General features: G+C 34.5%; 2 protein-coding genes across 3 annotated transcripts; both read left to right on the plus strand.

Moving 5' to 3' along the window:
- Positions 1-294: 294 nt before the first annotated feature.
- LOC137807631 (D111/G-patch domain-containing protein) lies at positions 295-5,951 on the plus strand. 2 transcript variants are annotated; one of them, XM_068608356.2, is made up of 8 exons: positions 295-626; positions 941-1,071; positions 1,630-2,539; positions 3,101-3,192; positions 3,964-4,038; positions 4,466-4,527; positions 4,611-4,680; positions 4,971-5,951. In XM_068608356.2, the coding sequence occupies exons 1-8, from the start codon at positions 446-448 to the stop codon at positions 5,727-5,729; spliced, it is 2,280 nt and encodes a 759-aa protein (XP_068464457.1). In that variant the 5' UTR covers positions 295-445; the 3' UTR covers positions 5,730-5,951. The 2 variants fall into 2 exon arrangements, 1 of the variants encoding a protein (XP_068464457.1); XR_016519096.1 differs by having other exon boundaries at positions 344-626; positions 3,090-3,192.
- Positions 5,952-8,901: 2,950 nt separating this feature from the next.
- On the plus strand, positions 8,902-11,571 carry LOC137807632 (transmembrane 9 superfamily member 11). The gene is made up of 2 exons (XM_068608357.1): positions 8,902-9,105; positions 9,297-11,571. The coding sequence occupies exons 1-2, from the start codon at positions 9,084-9,086 to the stop codon at positions 11,294-11,296; spliced, it is 2,022 nt and encodes a 673-aa protein (XP_068464458.1). The 5' UTR covers positions 8,902-9,083; the 3' UTR covers positions 11,297-11,571.
- The last annotated feature ends 1,208 nt before the right edge of the window (positions 11,572-12,779 follow it).

Genomic DNA, 12,779 nt, shown 5'->3' on the forward strand with positions numbered 1-12,779 from the left:
TTTTAAAAAATCTAAAAAGTTTATAATACGTGCTTCGAAATACGATTTTGAAATTTTCATAATCCTTTTCATTTTAAATACTACTTCTAAACTTAGTTTCGTAACTTTTTAAGTTTTCCTAATTTTTTAATTTACGATACAAATGGCATCATCATCATCTGATAAATTCTCCTCTGTTATTTCTACATATATCAAAATATTTCAAATAATTTTTCTAAAATTATTAACATTTTGAATATTATTTTTCCCTCTGCTTTAATTTTTTTAATATAATGCATTGTTTACTTGGATGACACGTTCTGCTTAGTCACGTAATAAGTATTTGTTTTGGAAAATCCTATTGGGTCGGGTCAAACCCGGTAGCTATAGTTCCTTTATTCTTCTTGAACTCATTGCATCTTCATCACACAGGGATCGAAGCAATTGTTGATCACTGGAAGCAAACATGGGTGGTGGAAACAGAAGATCGAGAGGAAGAGGAAGATCCAACAACAGCACCAGTGACAACGCCACTCCAAACAACCCTAAATCCCGAAAGAAAAAAGGTTCAGATGTCAAAACCGCATTATTTGTTGAAGGTGGTTTCTTGTCCGATTGGCACCGTCCCTCTCCCACCCACACTCCAGGTTTCAGAGATTTTTTAATTTATTGTTAAAATCTTATCATTGAATTTTTCATTTTTTTTTCTATTACTCTTGAATTTGGATGCTTGTATGCGGCTGAGGGGAGAAATTCCAATTTTTTGTCATCAAGATTCCCTTATTGTTAAAATCTGGTCTTCTATGCTTTGTTTTGTAACTGGGTGGGTTGCTGGGAGAAATTCTTAAGAAATTATTGTGTTTTTTTTATCAAGAACCCGTTACTGTTGAAATCTGATAATTGGATTTTGTTTATCGTTATTATTCTTGAATCTGGGTGCTTCTTTGTGATCGGGATGCAGGGAGAAGTTCTGGCTCCAATAACAAGTCCGGGAGCCAACATAGAGCAGAAGGATCTGCATCTAAAAGTGGGTTGACAAAATCTTCCGGAGGAGCTACCATTGGATACAATTATCCTTCACTTGATTATCAGGTTTGTTGTACCCGATGAAGATGTTAGTTTTCATGCATTTTCCTTATAAACTGGAATATAGCATATCTGCTTTGTTCATTATGTTTTTACTCATTCTGCATTCACTCTCATTTTACATGCTACTCTGCTACTGTGAATTAATTAAGGTTAGGATACTGAAAAACTCCCACTATCCAAGGTTTGATTATTTTACAGGCTTGAAGGGTGAATTTTTGCCATATAAAGTTACTGAAAAACTTCCTCTCGCTAGGATGTAAGCTGTGAATCTGTTTTTTCTTGTCTATATAAGCAAGCAAAAATGGATTGTGTTACTGATCAAATATGTATTTGAACTCTTACCATATGTATGCTGAAGTTTGTTAATGCATTTACTAAGTATCATATTGGAAGATATTGTCAACATTTTCATGAATAGTTGAAAATTATATTGTTTATCTTTTAACTTGTGTTCAGCATGTTTTTGTGTTTTGGTTTAGTATGCATTTTATTAAGTAAAGATCCGATGAACTATGTTTGTAGTTTTTGCTGAGTAAGTGGCGTTTGATGTTATATTACTAGGAGGTAACTTGCATTGGGACTGGGAACAACACGAAAGATGGTAATCAAAATCTGCTGCAACCTTTTGTTTTGGCGGACACCAAGCAGTGCCAAGTTACTGTTCATGTAGATGGAACACCTCCTTCAAAACCGAACACTGTGAAATATACTTACAGTTTTGATGCAGATTTTGTTTTGGGTGACAGCTCTCATAAAGGTTTAGGTTTCCCTTCTGAACAAGACAATACCCCCAGTGGCTTTGACATTTCGCAGGATCAGATGCCCCAATCAACTCCAGTTTTAGATTCATCATCATTTGAGAAGGATGCTGGTTCTGATGAAGGTATGGATTGTGAGTTAACCAATGAGATCGCAGAAGACTTTTCACCAAATGTGAGTGCTAAGAGGAATTCAGGCTTTCTGTCAATTGGAGGTTTTAAGTTATACACTCAGGACATTTCAGATGATGAAAATGAAGAATATAATGAAGACTCCTCAGATGAGGAAAGTTCCACGTTGTCTGAAAATAATGATTCAGAATGCACATCTGATAGTGATTCAGACATTGATGAAGATGTTGCAGAAGATTATCTAGAAGGAGTTGGTGGTAGTGACAACATCTTGGATGCAAAATGGTTGCTAAAACCTGATTTGAACAAGTCAGATGATGATAGTTCCTCTAGTAGTTGTTATGATGAGACATTGAAGAAGTTGGGTGGCTTTGCCCTTCAAGAAGCCTCCAGGAAATATGGCATGAAGAAAGATAAACCTAAGAAGAAACACTATGTAAATTCTGGACCTTTAGATTTGGAAAACCTAATGATAGAAAAGGATCCAAGAACCCTCTCTTCTAGAAAGAAGCATGTTCCTCGGTTCCCTCACTCTTGGCCTTCACATGCTCAGAAGAGTAAAGCTTCCAAAAAAATGCACGGTACCACCATCACACATCCACATATATTAAATATCCAGTATTGTCCTTGTAGTTCTAAGCTTTTAGTTGAAGTTAACCTGTCACATTGAACTTACATTATACTTTTTGAACCTCAAAAGCATTGAATTTTCCAGTCAAAGTCCTGGTAATATTGGTGTAGAGGGATTTTAGTAACATTTTCTAACACTCTTTTCAACACACCCTCTCTTGTTGGGTGAAATTCATGTGGTTTCAACTAAATATGTTGGTCCCTTTCCCAAACTAATGGGATTTCCATAAATTTCAATCAGTAGAATAGAGTGTGTTTTTAGAACTCCATATTTATGTATACCTTCAGTTTGTTGCTTGAGCTTTGAATTCTATGACTATGTCAGATTGCATTCCTTTTTGTTAAGATATCCTGAGTTGTAGACTGTGGTTCAATGTTATAGGGTTTTCACATCCATGGAGTTTGAAACTGGAAATAATGTGTGCATGTGTTTGTTCATTCTTTAAGTTTGATGAGAAGGTGATAGTTTAGAGTTTCAACCACTTCATTTTGCTAAAACAGATCATATACAGGTGAAAAAAAGAAATTTCGTAAAGAGAGGATTGCTGTGAAGCGGAGAGAAAGAATGCTGCAACGTGGGGTTGACCTTGAGAAAATTAATTTGGTATGGCAACAATACTTTCTATGGTTTTCTTTTGGTTCACCCTTTTTATCTTTCAAAAACACTTGCCAGTTTCCAATATATTTTATATATGTGCAGATTAACAAGATCTACTTATGATTGCCTATAACGGAATTGGTTCCCGCTTACTAATTAACAATCTGTGTTTGATTCTACTATCTTTCTCACTTGCATCTTGTGTTTCCTTATGCCTGTAATTCTTCTTTCTAATCATGTAGAAGTTCTATATTGAAGGTCTGTTGCCTATCTTAACTATTGTTAAAGAAGCTGTGTACGATAAAGTTTCACATACATATTTAGGTATTATTTTACATCTTAGAGACTTGGATGACTCTAGGAGAGTTGGACCGAGAACATGTATTTGTGGTGGCAGGATAGAGATTGTGTGTTGTGTGGCCATACCTGTATAGTAGCTGTTTGAAGCATATATGCCTTTAAAATCAGATCAAAAGGAAGAACAACAAAAGAGAGATTGCATTACTCCATTGTTTATTGACACTTTTCACTTTGTGTTATGGTATAAATCCGAAGCTAACTTTCCTCCTATTTAAGCTAAACCCTGCACATTATCCGAGTCTTGTGATCTATTTCTACATTCTAAACCATACCATTCTGTGTTGAGTATAACTACATCTTTTCAAAGTTAAACTTAAACATGTTGAACATAGATGAGGTAGTTTATGAATATTCAAAATTCAAATTGTTTTTGGCTCTCACATCTCGACTTAACTTTTTCTTTTTTTGAAATTCTAGAAATTACAACAAATTGTTTTGGAGGAAAAGGATATGTTCTCTTTTCAGCCTATGCATTCTCGCGATTGTTCACAGGTGTGTATCCCTATCTGTATACCTGTTCTATCTCATGGTCCTAATAAATTTTATCGCCTATAATTATTAATATTTAAAATGCATAAGCACCACCAACAGTTGCTCATCAGTGTCCTGTTCATTTCATACATTTTTCATAAAAAAAAATTGGGATTTGTGAGAAAAATAATCTTGAAGGGATTGAGTGTTTGAGTAAGTAACATGTCAAGTTTGGAACATTCAAACAGTTTGGGATGGTAAAGCAATATGTAATTTATTGCGGCTTTTTTACATTTCCCATCTTTCAAGAATTTTGTGGATGTCCCAAAGCCACAACCATTGATTTTGCATAACAGCTGTATGTTATTTGTTTTTGCATAACAGCTGGTTTCATAAATGTTTAAATACCTTATGCCTCTCACTGATGTGGGTTCCTCAATGAATACAGATACAAAGATTAGCAGGGGTTTATCAATTGCAGAGTAGCAGCCAAGGTTCTGGCAAAAAAAGGTTATGGTGATCTTGCCTTATTCATAGAATTAAATGTTAGGACCTGTAAATTTAATAAATTTTGTCTGAATTTTTTGTTTTAGATTTGTGACAGTGGCGCGGACACAGTCTACATCCATGCCATCTTCAAGTGGTAGACAACGCTTGGAAAAGGTTTTATAATGTTTGACATCTTGACAATTATTTATGCATTGCATAACATTTATGCTTTTTCCTCGTGTTTTCATCCCTGTCCTTCCTCCCTAATTTTTTTTTCAGTGTTGCACCCTAATTCTTTTAAACTTTGAAATATCTACTTTAAGTTTTTTTTTTTTATTTCGATCATTGGACATATCTTTAAAAATCTTAGTATTTTTTACTTAATAGATATATGATGTTACATATTTGGAATTATCTATACTTTAATTTGCTATAGTTGAGACTGACTATTATACAAACTTCAGTTGTTGGGAGTTGATGATGAGGATGCCGATTTTTCTGTTGCTGACTATGTAAATAAGAAATCTGTGAGTGGAGACAGAAGAGTGGGAAAGAAACATACTAAACGGAATGATTTTAAATTGCAAGAACTTCAATCTTCCCAGAACAAGTACTCTGGCAGCCATAAAGTAAAGGACAAGAGAGGGAGTGGACAAAGGGGTTCATATGCTGATCAGCCTGTGTCATTTGTATCAAGTGGTATAATCGATTCAGAAACTGTACCGCTTATGGTATTTGAGGCTGAAGAGACTTATGGGAAGGGTGTCACTGGCTCTGCTAATATAGGTTCATTTGAAGAACACACTACTGGTTTTGGTTCGAAAATGATGGCTAAAATGGGATACACGGGGGGAGGAGGATTGGGGAAAAATGGTCAAGGTATGGCACAGCCTATTCAGGTTATTCAGAGGCCTAAATCACTTGGTTTGGGTGTAGAATTCTCCAGCGACCCGGGTGAGCCAGCTAGGAAAACATCTTTAAGAGTTGGTGCTGAATCAGTTGGTTTGGGTGTAGAATTGTCCAACAAGCCAGGTGAACCAGGTATGAACAGATCTTCAAGAGTAGGTGCTTTTGAGAGACATACTAAAGGTTTTGGGTCTAAGATGATGGCAAAGATGGGCTTTGTTGAAGGTAAGGGATTAGGTAGAGAGTCTCAAGGCATCACCACTCCATTGACTGCTCTTAGGTTACCAAAGTCACGAGGATTAGGTGCCAAAAGTTGATCTAGACATAATTTATTTTCTGTCTTTGTATCTAATTGTATTGTGTTGGCTTAAACCATTCTCTCTTGTAGTTTAGATTTACCGTGGGATGGCCATCTCTTGAATCACACTGTTAGAATGCTATAATTCCAGCTCCGTTATTTTACTTTTTAGACTATTCTCATTGTAAAAATTAAGTCATCAAAGACTATTATGTCATTAAGGGTAAGCTGTTCCATCTCATTTTCAATAGCAATTGGGTCAATAAACTAAAATAATTAACACTGCATATTTATAGTGTCATTTCAATACTTTCTTCTTAAAAAGAAGAATGTCAGGTCTAATCTCATTCTTCTTTGTCTGTATGTGCTTAACGCTTTTCAAAATTAGATATGAAAGTGTAACCTGCTATTTTCCCACTTAGATCTATATTAAGTTACCTGCATGTTGAAGCTTCATAATTGAGAATACATGTATAAAATAAACGGATGTTTAGAATCACAATTTTTTGTACTAACTTATATTTTGAGATAAATAATAGCCAACCCCAACAGGGTTATAAGCATCAATTTCTGTGGTGATGTCGACATAAAATGGTGGACTTTAATCATTAATATATAATAGAGGAACATTTCCTCTATTTTTTTCTTAATTAATCCAATTATCTTTCAACATAATTACGTGTCACTAAATGGTACCTTTGCTGTTTGTACCTATTCCCCAAGGGCTTGTGACTTCCTCTGTCCTCCAACAGCATCAATCAACCAACATAATTGTTTTTGCTTTTTCTCTAGGCATATTACACAAATCCCCTTTGGCCCATCCCAGGAAATGATTTTTTTTGGAATAGGAAGGTTTTGCTCTTCATTGGATTGATCATCACTAGTACTGCTTCTGTAGCTTTTCAAATGGAGGCTCGTGTTATATCTTAATTCTTTTTTTTTATTAGCTGTATGAGATATGTTATTCTAATTTGTTGAGATAGATACATCACATGCAACATAAACAATGCCATCTTGCTCAATTAGTATTGAAAATGATAATAGAACAGCCTACCATTTTTGCTGATGAAGTTTTCTTTTCTTCTCTGTAATTAAATCCTAAATAAGACAGGTTCAAATTATATGATGTGTATTATTGTAGTTTGTTGAGATGGATATATCACATACATCATGCACCAGATATAATCTCATCTTTACTCAACTACCAGTAAAAATGACAATCGATCAGCCGAGTGCTACCATTTTGCGGATCAATAGGCTTAGTAGATCTCACAAAATGTGATGTCTTTGATGCTTTTTTCCTATGAAAAGTCTGAAACAAATAACAGGAACCTAAAATAAAGGATTTTTAACTGAGTGATTCAAAAGAGATGCCCATACCATGATAACAAATTATGTCTAGATCAACTTTTGTTAACCTAAGAGCAGTCAATGGAGAGACGATGCCTTGTGATTCTCTACTACCTAATCCCTTACCTTCAACAAAGCCCATCTTTGCCATCATCTTAGACCCAAAACCTTTAGTATGTCTCTCAAAAGCACCCACTCTTGAAGATCTGTTCCTATCAGGTTCACCTGGCTTTTGGACACAAACCAGGTAATTCAGCAACAACTCATACTGATTAGCATATGAACCACTTTATCCACTCCCTCTCTTGTCATTCACTTTATGGCTACCTCAGTACTTGTTCTAGGAAGATTGAAGTTTATGTAAATTAACTTGTTTTAACATGTTTCTTTCCAACTCTTTTCTGTCTCCACTCACAAGATTTCTTATTTACAGTGACAGATCATATACTACAGAAGGTTGAAGTATGGATAATTCCAAATATGTAACATCATCATATATCTACGAAGTGGAATGTAACTGTGGAAAAAATGTATTTCCTATGATTTTTTCTGCATGATTTTTAATAAAATAATTATTCTTTTAATCCTTGTATCAGAATTATAGTAAACAAATCTCGCATTTTTTATCTATTTATTTACAACTGTTGTAATTATTATTATTACTGTGCTATTAATATGAGGAAACATAACTTTAAATTCTTAAATAGCAATTCAAATTTAAGCTTTACATGTGAGTAAACAATGAATGAGAAAAATCACTTTATTAAATTGATTTTTTAGGAAAATTAATCATAAATAAGATTGGTGGATATAATTAACACGTAATAACAAATTACATCTTTTAAAGATTCATAATAATTATAAAATAGATCTGGTTAAAATTTAAGATTTATACCTAAAAATCATGATTTATAGAAATCACGAATCTTAAAAATCATAGATATTGAGAATTATTACTTAGAAAAATAAATATTATTTAACTGGTGAAATATATTATTCATAGTATATATATATATATATATAATTTTAAAAAAAATAACGTGTTCTTTTTACTAAAGGAATATTCATTATCATGTTAAATTATTTAATAAAAGTGAGATGAATTTTTTTTATTAAAAAGGTTAGCTCTCATCTTTTTATGAGATTTTTTTTGCAAAACTTAACCAAAAAACTATTTTGAAAAGCATGATCTTAATAAAATAAAAAACTAGATATGGACAAATTACTTTCCTACTCTAAAAATTTAGAAAAACAACAAAAATTCACTTTAAGATACATCCCATTAATATTTTGATAAGGTTTTATTTTTCACAATAATTTAGTGGAAATAGTACCAAAATAAAGATTTTAAATGGAAGGAGACTTGTGTAATTAGAACAAATCTCTGAGGTATTTTTGTAATTACAACAATGTTTTAATAAGTTTGTTGAACTTATTAAATTATTTAAATTCAAGATTTGAATGTTAGAAAATTCTCTTTCTGTCTGCATTGAGTGCGACAGAGACGAGGTGATTTCCAAATACTGCCACATCAGAAATGCTGAGAACATCCACTGTCAGATAAATTTAATCGTCCTATTCTTCATTTATTTTATAGTTTAATTATAAAATAATATATTAATACTGTTTCTCATAATAAATAAATAATTCCGATGGCAGTATATTTCTCTGACTTTTGGAATGTACACTAATTTGGCAATAATAGTAACAAGGAAATGAATAATTGGATAAAAATAATGAGATTTGAGAATCAGAGTTTTGAAAATTACTTAAGAATAGTAAAAATATTTTGTAATTTAATTGATAGGGAAATAAATAAACAGAAGGGTAATATGGTAATTGAAGGCATGAGTTCATGAAAACGAGATTCAGAACAGTGAAAGAGAAGAAGTGAGAGGGAGAAGGGAAAGAAAGCATATAAACTTGCAGTCCCCGCGTTCAACGCCCTCGTTTCACCGTCTCGCGTTTTTTTTTTTCTTTCTTTCCATAAATTTTAGATTCCTCAAACTCAATTTCCACGCAGATGTTCTTCCCTCTGCCCTCTGGTGAGTGAAATTCACGTGCATTTCAATGCCTTCTTCCTTTATATATACCTGCATTTCGTCTTTTAACTCGTGTCGTGTCGTATTTTAACTGCCATCTCTTGCATCTGCATTCTCCCTGAACTGAATGCCCAGTTAGAGCTTTTCCATTTTTTTTTGTTTTCTTATAACTTTTACCTGTCTGGATCTTTCAGATCTGACGCAAAACCGTCCAAAAATGGAGTCTTTTCGTGGATTTAGAATGTGGGTGTTCTTTTTTATGTGTTTATTGTTTCAATCGGGAAATGGGTTTTACCTCCCGGGTAGTTACCCTCACAAGTATGGCATTGGGGATGAGTTGTGGGTGAAGGTGAATTCTCTCACTTCAATTGACACGGAAATGCCATTTAGTTATTACAGTCTACCTTTTTGTAAGCCTGAGGGTGGTGTGAAGGACAGTGCCGAGAATCTGGGTGAACTCCTTGTGGGGGATCGGATCGAGAACTCGCCCTACAGGTTTAAGATGCACACCAATGAGTCTGAGATGTTTTTGTGTCAACTGGACAAACTCTCCGGTGATCAGTTTAAGATCTTGCAGAAGAGGATTGATGAGATGTATCAGGTTAATTTGATTCTTGATAATTTGCCTGCCATTAGGTTTACCAAGAAGGAGGACTACTTGTTGAGATGGACTGGGTACCCTGTTGGTATCAAGATTCAGGATGTGTATTATCTGTTCAACCATCTGAAGTTTAATGTTCTTGTCCATAAGTACGAGGAGACCAATGTGGCACGTGTTATGGGGACCGGTGATGCGGCTGAAATGATCCCCACGATTGATAAGGAGGGATCTGACAAGCCTGGTTACATGGTTGTTGGGTTTGAGGTGATTCCTTGTAGCATTCTGCACAATGCTGATTCGGTTAAAGGGATGAAGATGTATAACAAATACCCCTCACCGATCAAATGTGATCCGTCCACGGTGGCGATGCCCATCAAGGAGGGGCAGCCGGTGGCATTTACATATGAGGTCACCTTTGAGGAGAGTGATATCAAGTGGCCATCTAGATGGGATGCCTACTTGAAGATGGAGGGGGCCAAAGTTCACTGGTTCTCCATCCTGAATTCGCTTATGGTCATCACTTTTCTGGCTGGTATTGTTCTTGTTATCTTCCTGAGGACGGTTAGGAGGGATCTGACCCGATATGAGGAGCTTGATAAGGAGGCACAGGCACAGATGAACGAGGAATTATCTGGTTGGAAGCTTGTTGTGGGTGATGTTTTCCGCGCACCAACAAATTCTGCTTTGTTGTGTATAATGGTTGGAGATGGAATTCAGATTCTGGGGATGGCTGTTGTGACAATTTTGTTTGCTGCACTTGGATTCATGTCACCAGCCTCTCGCGGAACACTCATAACAGGTATGCTGTTTTTCTACATGATCCTTGGTGTAGCTGCTGGTTATGTTGCAGTTCGGCTGTGGAGGACAATTGGGTGTGGCGATCAAAAGGGATGGATTTCGGTGGCATGGAAGGCTGCTTGTTTCTTCCCCGGTATCGCCTTTTTCATCCTCACAACCTTGAACTTCCTATTGTGGGGAAGCCACAGCACAGGAGCCATTCCATTTTCACTATTTGTTATACTCATTTTGCTCTGGTTCTGCATTTCTGTTCCCCTTACTCTTATCGGTGGCCTCTTTGGAGCAAGAGCACATCACGCTGAGTATCCAGTTCGAACCAATCAAATCCCTCGAGAAATTCCCCAGCAGAAATACCCATCATGGCTTTTGGTTCTCGGTGCTGGCACCCTTCCATTCGGCACCTTGTTCATCGAGCTCTTCTTCATCATGTCCAGCATTTGGATGGGTCGTGTTTACTATGTTTTTGGATTTCTCTTGATTGTTTTGATTCTTCTTGTGGTGGTGTGTGCTGAGGTGTCTCTAGTTCTAACCTACATGCACCTGTGTGTGGAGGATTGGAGATGGTGGTGGAAATCATTCTTTGCCTCTGGTTCTGTTGCCATATACATCTTTTTGTACTCCATAAACTACCTTGTATTTGACCTCAAGAATCTGAATGGGCCTGTTTCTGCAACTCTTTACTTGGGATATTCCTTATTCATGGTTCTTGCAATCATGTTGGCTACAGGCACAGTTGGATTCCTTTCCTCCTTCTGGTTCGTCTATTACCTCTTCTCTTCAGTCAAGTTGGATTGAAGAGTCTCCACAGTAAAAAATGAGCTCTGCAAACAACACTTTTAAACAGGAAGGACCTTCTCAAATCTTCTATTTTACATTACTCCATTTCTGTCTGTTTTACTAGGGAACGTAGTAAATTTTATAACAATAATTTTATCCAGTTTTGCTTTATTCCTTGTTAGATATAATATCATTGTATGATAAATTGGAATTCTGAAGTTTATACACTGTACTTGGCCGTTGCGGTTGAGGAATGTAATTCTGATGATCGGATCCTCTTCACCATTCATTCATACCATTAGTTTCCATTTTACTGATCTTTTGTAGCACTGTGTTAATTTCAAAATATCTTTTTTTAATACTCTTGAAAAGTGCTTGATGTGTTCTTCACAGTTCTATGGCTGTTTTTCCCACCACAATTCCCCTTTTTTCTGCACTAAGGCTTATTGTTCCACCTCTCTTGAAGAACTTACTAGAGAAAACAAAACACTTCTAAATTCAAATTTTAAAATCATATTCAGGTAATTCGCATCACTCTGCACGTAGCCAAATTCTTTATGCAACTTACAAGTTGTGGACCTGCATTAGATGTTTGTCAAAATTTTAAAAATTGTCCTTTATTCCAGAATTAAAAATCTAAAATTAAAAAATAATCTTGAAAAGTCAATCTGGAAAAAAAAATCTGGAAGTGGAATTTCAAAATAAAATTGGAAAATCAAAATTTCATTTTGGAAAAACAATTTCAGATGAAAAAGAAATTCCAGAAAACAAAATCCAGTAATGTATTTTGGAGATGGGATTCTGAAAATTAGAAAAGTGTTCTGGAAATCTATATTTTGAAACGTGTTTGAGAAAAGAAAATTCTTTGATACGTAAATGTGTTTGAGAAAAGAAAATTTACAACGTATTTTGATACACCCTTTTATTTAAGAGTTTTTTTTATTTCACATAAAAATAAAGTAGAATTTTATTCCAAGGTATTTTTGTTATTTCACGCATTTTGTCACGGATGCAGGAAGTAATTGTCTTGCATGTAAATGAGAATTATACTTGTCCTTGGTCCAGTTATTTTTACATATAAAAGCATGTTTATAAATTAACTTAAAGGTTAATGGTACTTTTTTATGTAATTATTTTTAAAGAAATTTATTATGTAATGAAGACTAAAATTCTAATTAGAGTGCTCTTGAATTTTGGGTTTAGAATAACATATGTGCCTATATTTCCGTAAATATACAACTTGTTCATGTACAATTTTAATTATGTATATAATCCTTCGATTTTTTAAAATTAGGCAATTTTGATTTATTATTAATATATCCTTTAATTGTTATATCAAAATAATATTAAAGTTTGTTGTTAAATTTATTATTAGAACTTTATGTGAATATCATTTAACCAAAATTGTTTAACTTTAAAAAATTAGAAGAGGGGTCTTCTGCACTTGGATCTTAACAATTATTTGTTCTATATTTTAAAGATATGAAAGCTTGTATATGAT

The sequence above is a fragment of the Phaseolus vulgaris genome, chromosome 3 (assembly GCF_051622355.1).
Source record: "Phaseolus vulgaris cultivar YP4 chromosome 3, ASM5162235v1, whole genome shotgun sequence".
Taxonomy (NCBI): Eukaryota; Viridiplantae; Streptophyta; class Magnoliopsida; order Fabales; family Fabaceae; genus Phaseolus; species Phaseolus vulgaris.